We start from the raw sequence: 21,977 nt of genomic DNA, 5'->3' as shown, positions 1-21,977 counted from the left end.
TCTCCGGCCCGCACTCCTAGCCCCCTCTCTCCGGCCCGCACTCCTAGCCCCCTCTCTCCGGCCCGCACTCCTAGCCCCCTCTCTCCGGCCCGCACTCCTAGCCCCCTCTCTCCGGCCCGCACTCCTAGCCCCCTCTCTCCGGCCCGCACTCCTAGCCCCCTCCCTCCTGTCCGCACTCCTAGCCCCCTCCCTCCTGCCCGCACTCCTAGCCCCCTCCCTCCTGCCCGCACTCGTAGCCCCCTCCCTCCTGCCCGCACTCGTAGCCCCCTCCCTCCTGCCCGCACTCGTAGCCCCCTCCCTCCTGCCCGCACTCGTAGCCCCCTCCCTCCTGCCCGCACTCGTAGCCCCCTCCCTCCTGCCCGCACTCGTAGCCCCCTCCCTCCTGCCCGCACTCGTAGCCCCCTCCCTCCTGCCCGCACTCGTAGCCCCCTCCCTCCTGCCCGCACTCGTAGCCCCCTCCCTCCTGCCCGCACTCGTAGCCCCCTCCCTCCTGCCCGCACTCGTAGCCCCCTCCCTCCTGCCCGCACTCGTAGCCCCCTCCCTCCTGCCCGCACTCGTAGCCCCCTCCCTCTTGCCCGCACTCGTAGCCCCCTCCCTCTTGCCCGCACTCGTAGCCCCCTCCCTCTTGCCCGCACTCGTAGCCCCCTGCCCGCACTCGTAGCCCCATCCTTCCTACCCCCAATCCTAGCCCCCTCTCTCCTGCCCGCACTCCTAGCCCCCTCTCTCCTGCCCGCACTCCTAGCCCCCTCTCTCCTGCCCGCACTTCTAGCCCCCTCCCTCCTGCCCGCACTCCTAGCCCCCTCCCTCCTGCCGCCTCTCCGGCCCGCACTCTTAGCCACCTCCATCCTGCTGGGTGTCCCCATAGCAAGCAGGCTCGTTCCCAAGCCGCTGCTCTGCACGTCCATTCACACACAGAGCTGCGTCTCGGGTCCACCCCCCCTCTCTCTCTCCTCATTGGCTCACTGCCTCTTGTCTCAGCCAATGAGAAGGGAGAGTCCCCGGAGAGCCGAGGCTCTCGTGCACAGTGCTGGATCGCAATGGGCTAAGTATTGGGGGAGCTGCTGCACAGAGAAGTTTTTTTACCTTCATGCATTGAATGCCTGAAGGTAAGAAAAAAACACTTGAGCCTTTATAAACACTTTAAAGGCGCTATATAAAACAATGTTTATTATTACATTACATTACAGGGTGCGAAGGAGAAGCATGGCTTTCTGAAGAGTCCAAATTTGCATAGGATATATTCGTTTTACCTTTGTTTCTGTTTATTTTAAAGCACACCCATCATTTGTATGCAACACATGTAGTTTTGGGTTTTTGTTTCAATCCATCCTATGTTTATTTTTACTAGCATGTTTACTCTGGCTAAATCCATATGTGGCTGTGCATCTTTCTCTCTGTTTATTTTTGGCATTCAATCCCTGTTCTTGAACACAAGCCACGATGATGCCAAAATATGATCAGATGGTAGGCAGTACCTACTGTCATGGACAGATGCACAATTTGTAGTTACAGCATTTTGAGATGAGGGATGCCCGCAGTGCAAGTAATGGTGTATTGTTGTTGAGCTCTCTGGTTCTTTGTCCCTGAAAATAACCAGTGAGAAGGGTCAGTATGCTTCATGTTCTGGATACTTGACATACAAGCAGAGAACCTGGACAACCTGAGAAAAGTATAGAGCACTATGTATGTAAATATGTATTGGTCTTAGATTTAGAGATTTTATGAATGCTGCGGCCAGGCTCATCCACTTTACTTACTGCTTAACGTCTGCTACCCGCTCTACCAATCCCTCTCTGGCTTCCGCTCACCAAACAAATTAAGTTCAAAATGGCTAACAACTATTTACAAAGCCATAACTCTCCCCCCAGCTACATCACTAACCTAGTCTCAAAATACCAAACAAACCATTTTCTCTGTTCCTCCCAAGACCTCCTGCTCCCTATATCCCTCGTCGCCTCTTCCCATGCTCACCTCCAGGACTTTTCTTGAGCCTCTCCCATCCTCTGGAACTCCCTACCCAAATCTGTTCGGCTATCTTCTACTCTGCTTTTGGACGACCCTTTAAAACTTTTCTCTTCAGAGAAGCCTATTCTGCACCCACCTAACAATTGTATTTTTATTTTCTCCATCAACCCTCACATTTATTACCTTTTGTTTCACTTGACCCTCCCTCATAGAGTGTAAGCTCTAACGAGCAGGGCTCTCTGACTCCCCCTGTATTAAATTTGTGTTTACTGTCTTTCTGTCCTTGTGTTGTAAAGGGATACGCACACTGTTGGCGATCCTGTGCCTTGAAAAAGTATTCATACCCCTTGACTTTTTCCGCATTTTGTCATGTTACAACCAAAAACATAAATGTATTTTATGTAATAAAGCAACACAAATTGCCACATAATTGTGAAGTGAAAGGAAAATGATAAATGGGTTTTCAATTATTTTTTTTTTTTTTTTTTTTACAAATACCTGAAAAGTGTGGCTGCCATTTGTCTAACCACTGCAATTACAGCTGAAAGTCTTTTGGGGATATTGCTACCTGCTTTGCACATCTTTTTTTTGCAAAAAAATCTCAAGTTCTATGAGATTGGATGGAGAGTGTCTGTGAACAGCAAATTTCAAGCCTTGCCTCAGATTCTCAATTTAATTCAGGTTTGGACATTCACTGGGCCATTCTAACACATGAATATGCTTTCATCTAAACCATTCCATTGTAGCTCTGGCTGTATGTTTAGGGTCGTTGTCCTGCTAGAAGGTGAACCCTCCGACCCAGTCTCAAGTCTTTTGTAGACTCTAACAGGTTCCATCTTTCCATTAACTCTGACCAGCTTCCCTGTCCCTGCTGAAGAAAAGTATCCCCATAACATGATGCTGCCACCACCATGTTTCACGGTGGGGATGGTGTGTTCAGGGTGATGTGTAGTGTTAGGCTCCATGCACACTGAAGCTCAAAAAAGCTATTTCTGGACGCCAGATTGCTGGCAGAAAACGCTGGTTGAAAAACCTGCTTTTAACAGCGTTTTATACTAGCGTTAATGAGCGTTAATGAGCGTTTTACAGCGTTAGCGTTAATGGGCGTTTTTTATAAAAATACACAGAGGACACTCCAAAAATCCCACAATGCATTGAAAAATAGAATGCCGAACACTAATGAACGAGCGTTAATGAGCGTTAATGAGCGTTAATGAGCGTTTGTCGTTTTTTGCCGCTGAAAAACGGCACTTTGAACGCGAATTTCTGGCGTTCAGAAAAAAGCCCATAAACTCCACTGCTCATTAAAGCTGAAAAACGTCCATGTGTGCATGGACACATAGGCTAACATAGAGTGGAGTTTATGGGCTTTTACAAAAAACGCCCAAACGCCAATAAACTGCAGTTTATCAGCTTCAGTGTGCATGGAGCCTTAGTTTTCTGCCACACATGGTGTTTTCCTTTTTAGGCAAAAAAGTAAAATTTTGGTCTCATCTGACCAGAGCACCTTCTTCACATGTTTGCTGTGTCCCCCACATGGCTTCTCACAAACTGCAAATGGGACTTCTTATGACTTTCTTTCAACCATTGCTTTCTTCTTTTACTCTTCCATAAAGGTCAGATTTGTGGAGAGCACGACTAATAGTTGTCCTGTGGACAGATTCTCCCACCTGAGCTGTGGATCTCTGCAGCTCCTCCAGAGTTACCATGGGCCTCTTGGCTGCTTCTTTGATGCTCTCCTTGCCCGGCCTGTCAGTTTAGGTGGACGGCCATGTCTTGGTAGGTTTGCAGTTGTGCCATACCCTTTCCATTTTCAGATGATGGATTGAACAGAGCTCTGTGAAATGTTCGAAGCTTAGGATATTTTTTTTTATAACCTGACCCTGCAATAAACTTATCCACAACTTTATCCCTGACCTGTCTGGTGTGTTTCTTGTCCTTTGCGATGCTGTTTATTCACAAAGATTCTCTAGCAAACCTCTGAGGGCTTCACAGAACAGCAGTATTTATACTGAGACTAAATTACACACAGGTGGACTCTGTTTACTAATTAGATGACTTCTGAATGCAGTTTTTTCCACTAGATTTTAGTTAGGGATATCAGAGTAAAGGGGGCTGAATACAAATGCAGCCACACTTTTCTTGTTACTTGTTTGTAAAAAGATTGGGAAAACATTTATTATTTTCCTTCCACTTCACAATTATGTGCCACTTTGTGTTGGTCTATCACACAAAATCCCAATAAAATACATTTACATTTTTGGTTGTAACATGACAAAATGTGGAAAATTTCATGGAGCACGAATACTTTTTCAAGGCGCTGTATATCCTGTACAACAATAATTTGTGACTGCTATTTTTCTGTATTGCTGGCATTAACAAAAAGTTGCAAAAGACACCTTTCCTCTCTCTAATTTAGTATCTTTTTCCTCACCAAGATCTGTCCGAGTGAGTGGCTGTAAGTCAGCATGGTGGTGGTAACATCACATCATTGTGTAGATCTTGTACTGGTCATCCGGCCAAGTTGAAGACCAAGATTGGGACATTTTTGGTCTCTGTGAAAACCAAGAAACCTCCAAGCAGGACAGTGACCCAAAACAAAGTTTAAAACTTTAAAGTGGTTGTAAACCCTTACAAACCACTTTGACCTGTAGGTCCAAGAAATATCTCCTAAACCTATACGGTTTAGGAGATATTTGCCCGAATACAGGCACCGCTGTCTATGGCGCATGCGCCGTAGACAGCGGCGTGCAGGCGCACTAAGCGCCCGCATTTCCAACAACGGAGCTGCCGCGCGTGTTGGCTCCCATGCGCATGCTCAGGAGTGACGTCATCGCGGCTCCGCCGAATGACAGCGGCGGAGCTGCGAGACCCCACCGAAAAGATGGATGCGCCGGACTACAGGGGACAGCAGTGACATCGCTGGCTCCTGTGTCAGGTAAGTGACACATAATGGGCTACTATGCGATGTATAGTAGTCCATTATGCTTTACCTTTGCAGGGAATGAAAGAGGAAGTAAACCCATTAGGGTTTACTTCCTCTTTAAGCTGAGTTTAAAACAAAGAACCAGAATTATCCAATAACCAACAAAAGCCCAGACTCCGATCACGTTGAGGATCGGTGGCAAAACTTGAAAATTGCTGTTCATCAGCTTTTACCCAAATAACCTGACCAAGCTGGAGAAGTTTTGCCAAGAAGAGTGATGAAAGGGATGTGCAAAGCTGGCACCCCAGCAATAGTTTCAGATGAAGGTGGTTTTGTCAAGTATTTGACTCAACAAATATATATATATATATATATATATATATATATATATATATATAATTCTTTTTTTTTTTTTTTTTTTTTTTTTTTTTTTTTTATATATAAATGTATAAAATATTTTGTTTCAATCAAGAGGTAAAAAACACAACCAAATCCATGTTTTAAAATTCCAAAACGTGGAAAAGGTATACACACGCATATGTAATTTTACACCGTGTATGCATGCATCCATAAAGGTAAAATACATATGTGTACATGTGTCTGCGCACAGCTACCAGCAGCAATTGGTAGTGATTTGCACAGCTTGCATGACATTGTTTTTTCCAGTTGGCTGAGCAGATGCCAGCCCAGGGGGCCCCTGAGAAATGACTTTGATAGATGGCTGCTGTCGGAGAAGCTAGCATACAGCAGATTAGTGGAAGCCCAAAGAGAATCTCGGCTGCTTTGTAGAGAGTTTGGTCCAATAAGATAATTTTTCTAATTAACCTATGGAGCACTGATGTAGCGAGGATGGAGAGGAGAGAGGGAGAGAGAAAAGCTTTGGCTCTTTTTTCTGAGCCATGTTGTTTTTTTTTTTGTCTGTTCATGGACAGAATTCAAATTTTTACAGGTTTTCTGAAAAAAAGAAAATATTAATTCAAAGGGAAACTTGTGTAATTTTACTGGATGCACATTTTGGGTTGATGCAATATATGACAAGACGTAGACATTTTCTGTTCCATATTTTGATTATCGAACATATTTTCACATGCTTCTTTTAGGGCCCATTCACACAATTGTGTATTTTTCTGAATGTTAAGGTGTATTTTGTTAAACTGATTGTAAATGATCTCGTGAAAATAAGTGCAACACAAAAAAAAAAAAAAAAATTATAATTGCATATAAATCACAAATATATATGTAAAGTTCATAGAAAAAAAAGTAGTAATAAAAATCCAGTAATGTGCTATATCCTCTTATATAATTCTTCCTTTCACCAAGAGAGACAGAGTGCACTGGCATCCACACAGGCTCTCCAGAACCTTTTGGATCGCCTATAAAAAATTTTTTTATGATTTTTATGACTCCTTATGGAGGGATCTCTCCAAGCAAGCAGTCCGAGCGGCTCACTCAGGGGAGATGAGGTTGCTTCCTGTGACCAGGGGTCTATTACCCATAGCTGGCGGAATGGCATCCCTTCTGGCATGCTTGTGGACAAATATTTTTTTAGGTAGCCCCAGCTAGCTGCTGAATGTGACCACATCCTCTGTAGGTTTACACCCTGATGAAAGGGGAGCTGTGTGACCCCCTTAATGTGTTGGGTAATTTATTCTGTATAAGTTTGAAATAACCCCCCCCCCCCCCCCCGTTTTTTAGACTCTGAAACTTCAGTGTGGCACTTGAATTTTTATTTAGACTCTAAACATTGCATTCACTTCCCGAGGTTCCTGTGACAGTTCCTTGGAGTATGGAAGCAGCCCACATATTGGTTGCCCCAGTGGCTCACTACTAAGTACAGCTGTGAAACAGTCCGATTTAAACACACAAGCTCTTCACCTAAGGTTCCAGTACCAGTAATCCACCACTCCAAGTAATGATTGGGTTGGGTCTTCGCATCATGAGCTGGAGGGCTTGATCTCTACATGCTACCAAGTACATCTAAGGCCTAAAATCCAAGGAAACTCCAGAGGAACCTAAAGAGTAATTTGAATACTAACCGTATTCAAACGTTGAAGTTATACCAAAAGTTGTACTTTAGCACTGTTCTTGGCATATGCATGTTCCGTGTCCATGTTGCACCAGTTAGCGAAGTAAGAATGGGCAGAATGGCTCTCAAAACAAGCCACAGCATCCCTCATTTTTCTGTATGGACAAGTTCCTTCTAAGGAAGACTACATCCAAATCTCTCCTCCATTTTTCGATATCCCTTTGCTGAAAAATTCAGATTTTTAAAAAAAAATCTCTGCCGTCTGATGGGCTTGTGCAAGCTTTACATTTTTTTTTTATTATTATTATATTTTCTCCCTAGTGCTTCTGTAACTGTTAAAGGACAACTGTAGTTTTATGCTAAAATCCTCACATTTACCCCTTTTACCCCTTCTGAAATAACCTGCACTGATACCCCTCCACCCCAGCTTTTTTTTTTTTAAAGGAAATTTTATTAAAGTTTATTTCAATACATGTGAAAAATGATAAGTACAAACAGATCTCTTCTGCGTTAATCCAAATATCAAGCATTATTAATACAGCGAAGCCAAAAATTCCAGTAAGGAGACTAAAAGAAAATATAGACCTCATACATGTAGATGATTTTATCCCAATTGGCCTAAACAAGTGTGGATTGTACCTAGCGGACCCGATGTAAGTAGGTTGACTGGGGAATCGAGCTCTAATCCAAAGGCTATGTCCCCTAGGAATAATAAACTTTGTGTACATATCAACATATATATAATGTGGATTCAAGGGGTATATATTCATACATACTCTCAGAGACCAATAGGAAAACCCTTGAATCTTGTGTCTATTAGATTATGGGGAAAGCGTTATCTGTATCCTACGTAGAGATAATAGACTAAAGTCGCCCGATTTGGGTCCACCCCAGCTTTTTATTTACTTCTGTATCTGCACTGCCTCCTGTGCAAAGTTGTCGTCTTGGCAAAAAATCCATCATGGTGCCGCCCCCAACCAGTGCACTGTTCATAGACTTGTATGGGACTGCCCAGTCAGCGGGTGCTGCTTCCCAGGATGTCTGTGAGGGCCTAATATACATACGATACAGACTGTGACCCATAGTGTTTCTATGCTTGCCGCTCAGCTGATATGTGGTATGCATGCGGATTCCTCTGCATCCGCAGCTGGGAGTGCTGGCAGGGGATGAAGCCCATCTTGGCTCCTAGCTGTAGCACGAGAAAGGAGGTGATCCCCAATACTGCACATCTGTGTGATCCTATGGTGGTGAGAAGAGTGGCAGCCTCAGCCTGGACTCCAACCAGGCCACGTAACCAACGCGTTTCACTCCTCCCCTGGAGCTTAATCATGGGGGTGGTATTCATACGGTACAGCTTAGATTGGGGGGGAACTGGAGAGGTTTGTTTAAAACTACAGCTGCCTTCTAAGTTAGCTGGGGAACGTGGTGGTATTCCTGTTCCTAAAAAAAAAAAAAAAAAAAAAAGTGTATATGCATATATATATATATATATATATATATATATATATATATATATACACACACACACACACACACACACACACACACACACACACACACACACACACACACACACACACACACACTTATAGTGTGTTCCATTATTCCCTTTTTGTCCATATATTGGTGTCTTCGTTCAGCACCATAGAAGTCATTACAAGCCAGACAGCTTCTCGTTCCATTTGGGAGTGTCCAGTGGTTCTTCCAGCCTGGTCAGAAGCCGTGCAATTTATTTCCAGCACTTGTTTTGCAAAACATCTGTGATCTGAAAAAGCACATTCTGGGGGTGGTTGGTGACCTGAGTCAGGCGAGGATTGCTTTTAGTTTAGTTATTTTTTTTTTTGTGCTTGTAATTTACTGACCATTAAATGAAAATTCTCTCTACCTCCCTTTCCTGTTATTAACTTTGAGAGTAGAGCGTGCCTCCTCAAGTTTGCAATATTTATGGTTACGTTTTTCTTAAAGTGTTTGTAAACCTCAGACAGGAAATATGAACAAAGCATATCCCTCTATAGTGTGTTATTGACTCAATCCAGAGCACTAAGTGTCATTTCTGTCTGCTGCCTTGTTCCTCTGCTGTCCGTATGACTCGCTTCTGTCAAGTTTTCCTGACACCAAGAGAAAAAAGGTGACTGTGGAGGGACCTCCAGCACACAGCCTCTTATTTGACAGCCTTAGGTCTGTTTCTATGTGCTGTGTGAAAGGGGGATTTGTGCCTTCCCTCCAATCAGCTCTCAGACCTCTCCTCGCTGAGCTCTGCAGAGTTTAACTTCTTCAGCTCTCCGCCCCCTGCTTTGTGGGAGCTCAGACAAGCTTTAAAAATTCTGGACATTGAATGGTTGTAGAGAAGAGGAAACTGAAGATAAACTGGTACAACTAATGAAGGATTTCTTTCATCTCTGCATCACCTAAGGCCTGTCACTTCACTGGGTCTATGCCACTTTAAAGTATATGTTAGTGCAAAAAGAAAAAAAACATATTTAGTGTATCATTGCAATGTATGCACATTTCCCTGCTAATACAGAATAATACTCGTTGATCTTCCAACATACAGGTATTCTGTGGACAAAATGGTGTCAGCCCTGCCCTGTTGTTTTATGCTAAACTAGTGAAGTAACCCTTCACTTTATATCCACAAGCTAGATTCTAATTGTTCGGTAGTCCAAAAAAAAAGATCTGGAACGGCTAAAAAGACTTGGTGTGCATCAGACACAATCTACAGCTAATATTTTGTTTTAACAGATTTAACAAAAAAAAACTTCAACTGTATATTTAACAGACCAGAAAAGTACAACAAAAAATTGTTTGTGTTTACATACACTTTAAACTGATCGTAAACCTACAGTTTTTTGTTTTTTTTTATAAGGTAACATGTATGCTTACCTGCTCTGTGCAATGGTTATGCACAGAGCAGAGCCGATCCTCCTCTGAGCTCCCCCATAGCAACCTGCAGAATTTTAATACATAGAATGCATTAAGGTGAAAAAAAAACAAAAACCTTTTAGCTTTACAACCACTTTAAATAAAATATCTAATATACCTTCTGTATGATTTTTTGTGTGAGATAGTGTTGGAGGTCACTACAACATTGAAGCAATGAGGTGTTTCTCCTTAGGTCTGTATATTTGTATGCGTTTTTTATTTAAGCAAAAAAATAAAAAAATAAAGCGGTCATAAAAATTGAAAAAAATTAGCAAATAAAAAAAAACATTTTCCCTCTCACCCCCTTTCCCCTCCCCCCACTATCCCTCCCCCACTTTCCCTCTCTCTCCCTCCTTCCCCTCTCTCTCCCCCATTTCCCCCTCTCTCTCCCCCTTTTTCCCCCTCTCTCTCCCCCTTCTTTCCCCCTCTCTCTCCCCCTTCTTTCCCCCTCTCTCTCCCCCTTTCCCTCTCTGTCCCCACTTTCCCTTTCCCTCCCCACTTTCCCTCTCTCTCCCCACTTTCCCTCTCTCTCCCCACTTTCTCTCTCTCTCTCTCTCCCCCCACTTTCTCTCTCTCTCTCTCTCTCCCCTTTCCCTCTCTCTCTCTCTCCCCTTTCCCTCTCTCTCTCTCCCCCCTTTCCCTCTCTCTCTCTCTCTCTCCCTTTCCCTCTCTCTCTCCCTTTCCCTCTCTCTCTCTCTCTCCCTCCCTTTCCCTCTCTCTCTCTCTCTCTCCCTCCCTTTCCCCCTCTCTCTCTCTCTCCCTCCCTTTCCCCCTCTCTCCCCATTTCCCTCTCTCCTCCCACCCTTTCCCCTACTAAACCTCTCCCTCCTTTGCCTCTCTCTTCCCCCTTTGCCTCTCTCTTCCCCCTTTGCCTCTCTTTTCCCCCGTTCCCCCTCCCCCCTTTCCCTCTCCCCCCTTTCCCTCTCTCCTCCCACCCTTTCCCCTACTTAACCTCTCCCCCCTTTGCCCCTCTCTCTCCCCCCTTTGCCCCTCTCTCTCCCCCCTTTGCCCCTCTCTCTCCCCCCTTTCCCTCTCTCTCTCTCCCCCTTTCCCTCTCTCTCTCTCCTCCCTTTCCCTCTCTCTCTCTCCTCCCTTTCCCTCTCTCTCTCTCCTCCCTTTCCCTCTCTCTCCTCCCTTTCCCTCTCTCTCTCTCCTCCCTTTCCCTCTCTCTCTCTCCCTTTCCCTCTCTCTCTCTCCCTCCCTTTCCCTCTCTCTCTCTCTCCCTCCCTTTCCCTCTCTCTCTCTCTCCCTCCCTTCCCCCTCTCTCTCTCTCCCTCCCTTTCCCCCTCTCTCCCCATTTCCCTCTCTCCTCCCACCCTTTCCCCTACTAAACCTCTCCCCCCTTTGCCTCTCTCTTCCCCCTTTGCCTCTCTCTTCCCCCTTTGCCTCTCTTTTCCCCCGTTCCCCCTCCCCCCTTTCCCTCTCCCCCCCTTTCCCTCTCCCCCTTTACCTCTCTCCTCCCACCCTTTCCCCTACTTAACCTCTCCCCCCTTTGCCCCTCTCTCTCCTCCCTTTGCCCCTCTCTCTCTCCCCCCTTTTCCCCTCTCTCTCTCCCCCCTTTTCCCCTCTCTCTCCCCCCTTTACCTCTCTCCTCCCACCCTTTCCCCTACTTAACCTCTCCCCCTTTGCCTCTCTCTCGCCCTTTTGCCTCTCTCTCGCCCCTTTGCCTCTCTCCTCCTCCCTTTGCCTCTCTCTCTCCCGCCTTTGCCTCTCTCTCCCGCCTTTGCCTCTCTCTCCCCCCTTTGCCCCTCTCTCTCCCCCCTTTGCCCCTCTCTCTCCCCCCTTTGCCCCTTTCTCTCCCCCCTTTGCCCCTCTCTCTCCCCCTTTACCTCTCTCCTCCCACCCTTTCCCCTACTTAACCTCTCCCCCCCCATTTGCCTCTCTCCCCCTTTCCTTCTCTCCCCCCTTTCCCTCTCTGCTCCCACCCTTTCCCCTACTTAACCCCCCCTTTGCCCCTCTCCACCCCCCCCATCTCTCTCTCCTTTCCCTCTCTTTCCCCGCTTTCCCTCTTGTTCCCCTTTCCCCGTTCCCCTTTTGCCTCTCATTCTATCCCCCTTTCCCTCTCTCCTCCCCTTGCCCCCCACATTTTGCCTCTCCCCCTACCCCCTCCTTTTTTCTCTTTTTCTTGCGGTTTCTCTCCTTGTATTATGTTACTCTGTTAAGAGAAATTTTGTATGGTCAGAATGGTAGAGACTAAGGATGAGCTCCGGCGTGTTCGCATACTCCACGTGCAGAGCGCCAGGAAGTCGGGGCAGTGCTGCGCTAATCACAGGCAGTGAGACATTCATTGCCTGATGTGCGGCTGCAGAGATCGGCCAATGTCTCGCTGCCTGTGATTAGCGCACTTCCTGGCGGGCTCTGCACGTTTAGTATGCCAACACGCCGGAGCTCATCCCTAGTAGAGACTCAATTGCCTGCTATAACTGATGTTTCATGACATGGAATATGACTTTTGTGCCTTGTGTTCTCATTTATATTGCGACTTATGTTGCGAGTAAAATTTTTATGGAATATGCGAAAATTTTAAATTGTACGAAAATGGTTTACAATAAAGAATTAAAAAAGGAGAGATGATTTACTTACTGGATCCTCCACTCCTCCCCTCAGCTATATCGGCCCTTCCAAAGTCTCCTCTCCGCGCTCCAAAAGTCTAGGTTCTTGCCGACATCAAGACCAAAACAGGGTCTATAGTCCTGCGTTGGATGTGATGATACTGAGTCCATCGCCAGAGCGCCATCGGCCAGAGGAGTGGAGGAACAACTAAGTAAAGCGGTTTCTCCCCTCCTCTGTAAGGGGGTTATTTAGTTTTACGAGAGTTGGGCTTTAAAATGAACTTGTGACTAGACTATGGATTCTCAATTATATATGTGTTTTTAAGAAGTGGTAAATTAACAATTTCAATGCTACTGATGTGAACTTCGAGAGCCAATTTCTCCACAATGTCTGCAGCTACAGAAGTTAGTTAAAACTTGTTTCAAAGCTTACTTACAGCTTATTAAGAATATCCTCATTCTGTTCTCGGATTATTTTTTAGGTAGTTAATGGTAGTGCATGTTTCCCCTATAGGAAGCAGTGCCTTTGGTTGGAAGAAACTGTTGTTTGAATGGTGCCGGTGATGTTTACATTTTCTGACACTGTGCTCTCATTGGAGTGAGTAGCTTAATCTGAGAGGAGGACGGGGCAGGATCTGTGTCAGCTCAGCTTGTAGTGAATATTGGCCCACCCAGGTCATACCCTGCCCTTCTTGGTTTTGGAGCATCTTGCCCCACCCCTAGTGAACTGACTTTTTATTGCAGTAGGAAATGGATGACAGTCCATAAAGGCAGTCATATAATATACACAACATAAAATACAAGTCCAAACATAAATAAAGAAAAATAGGTGCATACACGTCCATCTGGGGACATCAAGCAAGGCCAGGGCACCCTGCAGAGCCATATATAAGGATATTCATAAGATTCTGAAATTGGTTTTGTGACACCTTTTTGGTTTTCACTTTTTACAGCAACATATTTAGGAAAAGTACACTTAGCCCTTGTACACACGGTTGGACGTTCCGACAGAAAATGTCAGATCGGACCGTGTTGTCGGATAATCCGACCGTGTGTGGACTCCATCAGACTTTTTCCATCGAAATGTCCGACCAACAAAGTTTGAGAGCTGGATATAAAATTTTCTGACAATGTGATCCGATCGGACTTTGTCCGATCGTTTGTAGAGAATTCCGATTGGACAAAGTGCCACGCATGCTCAGATCAAAGTACGAGAGCAAAGCTATTAGCTACTAGGCTGAACCTAGTCCCGTTGTAACGAAATTACGTCATCACGTTCCGAACGATCGGATTTTCCGACAACTTTGTCCGACCGTTTGTATGCAACACCAGTTTCGGACAAAATACGTCGGAAAAAATCTGACGGATTTTGTGTTCAGAATTTCCGACCGTGTGTACAAGGGCTTATAATGCATTTTTTTTTCTTTTTAACCAAAAAGTTGTATAGAGAAGACAATGCACTTGCTAGTGTGGGCTTTATCAAACCTTGTCATTCAATTTTTTAGTAATAAAAATATCTTCTGTTTCTCATATTGCAGAAAGTGAACGTTCCAACAATTCTTCGGTCACCGAAGGAAAGAAAACCCAGTAAGCGGGATGGAGGGACACACAAGACACTATCGTTGCCCGCGGTTCTCTACAGGTAATTGTTATCCATATTTTGATTAGCATTGCAATTTAGTTTACCCCCTAGAAAAGATTGGTAATGTTTTAAATCAGAGTGGCACTGCAGCGCTTTGCTTGTCCGGCTTCGTGTTAATTTGTTTTTCAGCCAGAGGGCAAGTAAATCCTGCTTCCTGATTGATGCGCTATGTGCGCTTTCTTGTCTCATTTTTTTTTTTCTTGTAGTTGTGGAATATGCAAGAAGAATTATGACCAGCACCTACTGCTCTTGTGTGATACCTGCAAGCTACATTACCATTTGGGCTGCCTGGACCCCCCGCTGACCAGGATGCCTAAGAAGACGAAGAACAGTTACTGGTAAGTATACACGGGAAGGCTGGGAGTTCTGTTTTTGTTTTTTTAAAGTGTGCCTGTAGTCTGATAGAACCCAGTATGGGGAAGTGGAATCTTTGTTGGTTCTGTTTGCGGTCCAATCTGACAAAAACCCTCACTGCTGGTATCAAAGATTCAGGTAGAATCAGTTGCATTTGGCCCTGATATATTTAAACACAAATTATATTTGCATTTGGTATAGGTGACAAACGCTTGCACCCACTCTTAGTTTTGTAATGGATAACAATTACATGGGAAAAAAAACGTTCTGATATTGCTGTAGCCCAAATTGTAATGGTCTTCAATAGAAGCGACTAAATATTGATCTTCAACTAATAAATGGCTACATTAGAAGATAAGTACAGCCAAAACGCGTTTGGCTGTACTTTCCCTATGGATCACAGGAGTGCAGTTCGTTCTGCACTCCTGTGACCCATTTTCAGCAGACGGGGCTGAAGCCCGCTGTCGGCTGATGTCACGAGCGGACCAAGATTGCGCAAATGAAGTTGGGATCTGCCCACATTCCTGGACCGGCACGTGGCTAAGCCTCTCAGCGAGCTACTGAGAGGCTGAGCTGGCCACTCCTGCCCTCTCCATAGCCCACAGCGTAGCAGAGAGCAGTGACTGACAGTCACTGCTCTCAGGGAGCTGTTAGTACTGAGTGATCAGTGGAGTTTGATTGCTCAGTTTTATTGGTGTTAGAGCCAGCGGGGGACAGATGCAGCATTGGACCGATGCTGCATCCACCTAGTTAAGTGTGATTCTTAAAAAAAAATAAAAAATACTTCTCTTTTAAAAATAGGAAGAAAAACTGTAGTAGTAGTGGCTTATATCAAAGCTTGAAAAATGTGCTTTGAATCTAAGAGCCAGCTAAAAAAAAAGCCAGTTATTTTTAACTAACAAAGTTCATGGGTAGAACATATAACATGTTCCCGAAGGTGAACTCCTTTAACCTTTTTCGCTGTTTTTTTTCTGCACAGGTTAAAAATAATTTTAGACTTGAAGATTACTGTATTTATTGGTGTATAACACTCACTTTTTCACCCTGCAAATCGGTTGCAAATAGTGTGTATGTGTTATACGCCCCATGCTGCAATTTGGGCTGCCTCAGAGAAAACCGGGAGGGGGGCATGACGAGTGCCCTCAGATTGCATACAGCGAGAATCTCCTGTTTACTCAGTGGCCTCTGTAATAGGAAGCCCCGTCTCCTTGGCTGGCATTGGACCAGTGTTCTGTCTATCATAGAAGCAGGTCCAGGAGGTGGGACTTTGTATTAAAGAGGCCGCGGAGTAAACAGGAGATTCTCGCTGTATGTAATCTGACGGTGCTCATCCCGCCCCCCCTCCCTGAGATGGGCATTGATCAGGCTGCATTCATGGCAATGGGGAGGCTGCAGATGGGCATTAATCAAGCTGCATTGCTGGGCAATTGTGAGGCTACAGATGGGCATTAATGGGTAATGGTGAGGCTACAGATGGGCATTGATGGGCAATGGTGAGGCTGTGGATGGGCATTGATCAAGCTGCATTGATGGGCAATTGTGAAGCTCCAGATGGGCATTGATGAAGCTGCATTGATGGGCACTCTACCCTTATTTTGCTTCAAAGTTCTTTATTTAAAACGTAAGGTGTTTTCCTGAAACTTCCCTCATAAAATGAAGGTGCGTGTTATACGCCTGTACGTGTTATACACTGATAAATACGGTACATAAAACCTCCAAAACATATATTTTCTGAAAGCAGACACCCTACAGAATAAAATAGCGGTAGTTCCAATTTTTAAGTCACACGATATTACAGCAAAGGTAGACATCAAGAAACACAAAATTTCAGTAGAAAACACGTTAAAGTGAATTTTGGGGGGCACACAAACTCAATAAATTATTGGTAAAATAAAAAGCTGAGGTTGCACCGAGTAAGTAGATACCCAACCTGTCTAATCTTAAATTTGGGTGTGCCAATCAAATGGTGATAAAATTCAGTACCCTATTTTTTTCCAAAGGTGACGTTTTAAAAGCTGTAGGTAATCAGTTTAGGGTTACGCAATCAACGTTTTGAGGCGTAGGAGCACCGACACATTTACATTTGTATGTGAGTATAAATATTATTTTTCTTTAACTTTTTTTTTTCATCACATAGGGGACAAAGAGTCCCCTTCCACCGTCCCTTGTTTTCTCCAAACTTACAAACTGGCCGGAGACTGTTCTGTCTGCTGTTAACTGTTTCCTATGATGACCAGAAGTTTACAAAAGTTCACAAAAGCAGCGCTGAGAGCGCAGAAGCAAGCAGAGCTAAAAGTTGAGCAAATTCTATGTTAAGAAGTTTAATAAATGGTTCACAGGGGACTATTTGTTTCATTGTGCTCAGTGTAAGCTAAAAAAAAATGCTGGGGGTTTCACCCGTTCTAAAGTCCATCAGACTGTTCTGGCCTGGTCTCGGAGCTATGGGTTCCTTGACAGATTAGTTTCTAGTGACCTATCTGTGTTTATTTTTCAAAGCAGGCAAACATAGGAACATTCCTGTGTATATCACAGCCAACACCTTCAGGGGTTCCTCCCGGGAGGGAAGAGCTGCACCCTTTCATGGCTAGGCCCAAGGCCTAGCACAGACTGAACTTCTACAATCACCTCCTCACAGGACAAATGCCCAGGGGGAAAGAAACTGAACAGGAAGTGTCTTAGATAATGAATAGTTCTCCTAGAACGCATCAGTAGGTTCCCCAGGCCTACTAAATGGTTAGACTACAGCCCACTTCTGGGTTCAGAATCGCAAACATACATAAAGGATTTTCAAAAAATACAACATCCCTCTACATTAAAAAAAAAAAAAGCCGATTTTAGAATCTGCAAAATGGTGTTCTGACTACAGGCAGACACCTGGAGAAGATACAGTATAAAGCCCAAGTCAAGGTCAAGTCACAGCTTTACTACTTACTGGAAATCTGGCATTGATAGTTGAGCTTTTTACACAGCAGAGCGCAGGGATTCATCTAAACTTGGGGAGAGGTCAAGGTTTTATGTATAGCCTGGACATAGGATCCAAGAGGGACTCGAGAATCAATTTAAATACTAAAATAAATAAGAGGATTGTGCACTTAAGCGCTGTCATTACCTTGCATACATTTTAGATCAGGTCAGTTTACTTGAAGGGTTGATTTGATGGCTGAGTTTCTTGGGATTTGGTAGGGAGCGGGAGGTTAAATGTTAGGACCAGTCCAAAGGATGGGTTAAGGTTTGACACAAGAGCATATGAGGAAACAATGTTTTCCAATTTTTCACACTGCATGCAAAGAGACTATTAAAGAGGAAGTAAAGGCAATAATAAAAAAATAAAATAAATGCAACCTGCAGGCAAAAGCATAATGAGCTAGTATGCATAGCATACTAACTCATTATGAATAACTTACCTGAGAACGAAGCCCCCGAAGCGGTCCTCTGTCTTCATCTTCGCCGCTGCCATGCGACTACCTGGTCTCGCTCCGGCGCTGTGATTCGCCGGAGCCGCGATGATGTCACCCCCGCGCATGCGCATGGGAACCCACACGAGCGGCATATCGCAGTGATCTGCGGCCTGCTCAGTGCGCCTGCGCGCCGTAGACAGCGGTACCTGTCTTTTTGTAATAAGACCTACACGGTTTAGGAGATAATTCTTGGACCTACAGTTAAGCCTTAATCTAGGCTTACCTGTAGGTCAAAGTGGTTTGTAAGGGTTTACAACCACTTTAAGTCCCATCTCTGCAGAAAAAAAATAAAACTGCTTATTTTCTTTCTCATTTGCATGGTGTGCCCAGGAGGGAATGACTCCTATGCGCGTTGCCAGGAGTCGCGTCATCTCTGTCAGTGGCAGAAAACCCAGCACCCTGAAGAAGCCCGGGTAGAAGGGGGTTATGCTTGGGAGGGGACTTCCTTGCTTTTTTTTTTAGCCAGTGCCCAATCACCTGAAGGTATCAGCATAACCCTGTTGTAATAGGGATGAGGATACCCTGTGTCCTGTGATGTACTCAAAGAAAAGGAATTTACAGAAAAGCCAAAAATACTATTATTTCCTTTATATCTTACAGGAAAAAATGGCCTAATCCCAGTGACAGACTGCATTATATGTAATATTTATTTTACTCATAGTTCCATTTTCAGGTCTATTTCAGCACAATGGCTGCATAGAAAACCTGCAGAGAACTCCTGCTGGCTGCAGAGTGTTAAAGCAGTTGTAAAGGCTGAAGGTTTTTTTTTTTTTATCTTAATGCATTCTAGTCATTAAAGCGGAGTTCCACCCATAAAATTAACTTTACAGTATTCATCTGCAATAAACATCAGCAACAACATTTGGAAAAAAAAACTTTTTTTTTTTTTTTTTACTTTTTCATGGCTGTTGCTATGGGGTCCCTTGTAATCTGCCCCTTGCTCTCCGCAGCGCCTGACGTCAATTCCCTCGGCGCCTGTGCTCGCTAGTGCTCCTGGGAGATGTGTGTCAATTTCCCAGGAGTCACTGAGCAGCGCCGCGGGCTCGAATCGCTGTATTTCAGAACCGGAAGTGACGCGGGAAAGTGCGGATTTAAGTTATTTTTAAAAAGGGAACAAAGCCCTTTGTTGCCATTACTATATGCAGCGCTACCCCAATCACCCTGCTGCCATACGCCCAACGATCAGATCAAACAAGAAACAGTCATTTTCACGGTTTGTTGAGTATATTGCAGGATGCAACTTGGGTGGAACAAGGGGATGATATGAGATGCCCATAGAAGTTGGCGTATTGCACTACAGTACTGAATAGCTTTGGCTTAAAGAGGAAGTAAACCCTGATGGGTTTACTTCCTCTTTGTCTCCCTGCAAAGGTAAAGCAAAAGTAGCCCATTATGTGTCACTTACCTGACACAGGAGCCAGCGAAGTCACCGCTGTCCCCTGTAGTCCGGAGCATCCATCTTCTTCCGGGTATCGCTGCTCCGGCCACTCACAGCACCGGAGCAGCGATGACGTCACTCCCGCGCATGCGCACGGGAGCCGCCACTAACGCAATATCGCCGTTAGCGGCATGCTGCTAGCGGCGATAGTGCGCCTGCGCGCCGCTGTCTACTGTCTTTTAGTAAATATCTCCTAAACCGTGTAGGCTTAGGAGATATTTCTTGGACCTACAGGTAAGCCTTAATCTAGGCTTACCTATAGTGGTTTGTAAGGGTTTACAACCACTTTAAAGTTGTTGTACATCTAGTATTCTCAATAAACTGTTGAAACACTACTTCTTCACTTCCAATTTTGAGAAAGAAGATCCACCTGGTAGACTGACGATTTCCAAGAATCAAAGATTCAGAGGCATAACACAACCTCTCCCTGATGGATCAATGAGTTAGACAGCCAACACAGTCTTTGGAAGATATTACCAATGTGCTAACCAGACCAGAGATATCACAGTATTTACCCCCGATGGCCTGACACATGGTAATAGTAACTGTTCCCAGCCAGTCCTTTGCTATCAATGCTGTGTTCCCCGGCTACAGCATTCTACACTGTGTGAATACCGCTTACGTAACCGTTCGCTTCTGCACGTGAGCACGGAGGGATGGGGTTGCTTTAAAAAAAAATTTTTCCCTTATTTATTTTATTTTTTATTTTTACACTGTCCCTTTTCATTTTTTTAAAATTCTTTTTATCACTTTTATTCCTATTACAAGGAATGTAACATCCCTTGTAATAGAAATAAGGATGACTGGTCTGCTTTATGAAGAGATCTGGGGTCAAAAAGATTTTTACCTTTTTATTTTTACCTTTAGACCCGTTTCACACCGCCGAGCCCATAGCGTCGGCGATAAAACGCAGCTATTTTTTGCGGCCTTTTACCATTGGATTTGCAGCGCATTTCGGCCGCTAGCGGGTCCCATTTACCCCCCGCTAGCGGCCGAGAAAGGGGTAAAACCGCCCGCAATAGCGGCGTTTTGCCGGCGGTATTGCAGTGCTGCCCCATTAATTTCAATGGGGAGGAGCGGTAAACACACGGCTCCTTCACCGCTCCAAAGAAGCTGCTAGCAGGACTTTTCCTGACATCCTGCCAGCGCACCGCTCCGGTGTGAAAGCCCTCAGGAATGAATGGTGCAGAAGTTTGAGGGCGGATTGCAGGCGCTATTTCTAACGCTATAACCCCTGCAAAACACCCTTGGTCTAAAAGGGATCTTAAAAGCTGGAGATCAAAAAAAAAAATTTTTTTGATCTTTTGCTTTAAAAAAAAATATTTACTTTCAGCCTGGACTGAAAGCGATGCCATGACATTGCTTCTGTCCTCCAAGACTATAGAGTAGATCAAAGAGCATCTACTCTTTGATCGCCTATGGGAGCAGCCAGGCGAACCAGGGAAAAGTGTAAGTGGAGTAATGCAGGTGTGTCCTGCCGTGGGGGGGGGGGGGGGGGGGGTGTCAGCAGTCAGCAAGTGTTTAAAAAATAGTTTCTCTTTAACCACTTGCCGATCGGCATCAACATGTCTCTCCTGCACAAACTGACGTACTTGTACGCCAGTCCGTTAAAGCAGAATAGTGGGTGCGGTATGGTGGGAGCGTGCCGGCGGACTCGATGTCTGCTGGCTGCCCGCGATCGCAGCAAGGAGAGGCAGAATGGGGAAACTGCCTATGTTAAGGCATTTCCCTGTTCTGCCTAGTGACAAAACAGGGATTTACTGCTCCCAGTGATCTGTCATGCTTGAGTAATCCCATCTGACCTACAGTTAGAACACACTGAGGGAACACACTTAACCCTTTGATCGCTACCTTAGTGCTAACCCCTTCCCCGCCAGTGTCATTTTTACATTGCGCATTTCTATAGCACTGATCAATGTAATAATGTCACTGGTATAATTTGGGGTAGATTTGTCTGCCGCAATGTCGCAGTCCTGCTAAAAATTGCAGATTACCAGTAAAAACAATAAAAAACAGTCCCTAAATCGATCCCTTAGTTTGTAGACGTGATAACCTTTGCACAAACCAATCAATATACGCCTATTGCAATTTTTTTTGTAAACCAAAAATATGTAGAAGACTATATATTGGCCTAAACTGATGAATACATTTAGGTTTTTTTTTATATATTTTTTTGGATATGTACTATAGCAGAATGTAAAAAAAATTTTTTTTTTCCTACATTATCACTCTTCTTTTAATTATAGCGCAAAAAAAGCAAAAAAAAAAAAAAAAATACGCAGAGGTAATTAAAGACCACCAAAAGAAATCTCTATTTATTGGCGGGGAAAAAAAGGGCATCAATTTTGTTTGGGTACAACATTGCACGACCGCGCAATTGTCAAATCTACGCAGTGCCGTAACGCAAAAAAAAAAAATGCTCTGGTCATTAAGGGGATGTAAAACCTTCCGGGGGGCTGAAGTGGTTAATAAGGTTTTTTTTTTTTTTTTTCAAAATGTTGCTTTTATTTAATTTTTTTTGCTGGGAAATTCCTCCTCTTTCCTCTCTCGCCATGCCTGTGTTCCTTTAAAAGTTTATTTTCAGGCTGGTCGGCGTCTCTCTTCATACAGTCAATCTGAAAGGATAATCCATTTGTGTCATTTGGACAGAGCATTCTGCCTGTGAAATTGTCGAGCGGGGAATCTGCGTTTTTT

General features: G+C 44.6%; 1 protein-coding gene across 5 annotated transcripts in view; it reads left to right on the top strand.

Moving 5' to 3' along the window:
* Window positions 1–21,977, top strand: part of PHF14 (PHD finger protein 14) — a 421,390-nt gene that overhangs the window by 137,690 nt on the left and 261,723 nt on the right. For all 5 annotated transcript variants that reach the window (XM_077490721.1, XM_077490723.1, XM_077490720.1 and 2 more), the window contains 2 exons: window positions 13,930–14,033; window positions 14,240–14,371. In XM_077490721.1, the coding sequence (XP_077346847.1) occupies window positions 13,930–14,033; window positions 14,240–14,371 (236 nt within the window). The remainder of the gene's footprint in view (window positions 1–13,929; window positions 14,034–14,239; window positions 14,372–21,977) is intronic.

Source organism: Lithobates pipiens, unplaced genomic scaffold (genome assembly GCF_037356315.1).
Source record: "Lithobates pipiens isolate NorthernLeopardFrog02 unplaced genomic scaffold, aLitPip1_a1.2 Scaffold_19, whole genome shotgun sequence".
Classification (NCBI taxonomy): Eukaryota; Metazoa; Chordata; class Amphibia; order Anura; family Ranidae; genus Lithobates; species Lithobates pipiens.
The sequence above is the reverse complement of the archived record's forward strand: the minus strand, read 5'-3'. Positions and strand labels throughout refer to the sequence as shown.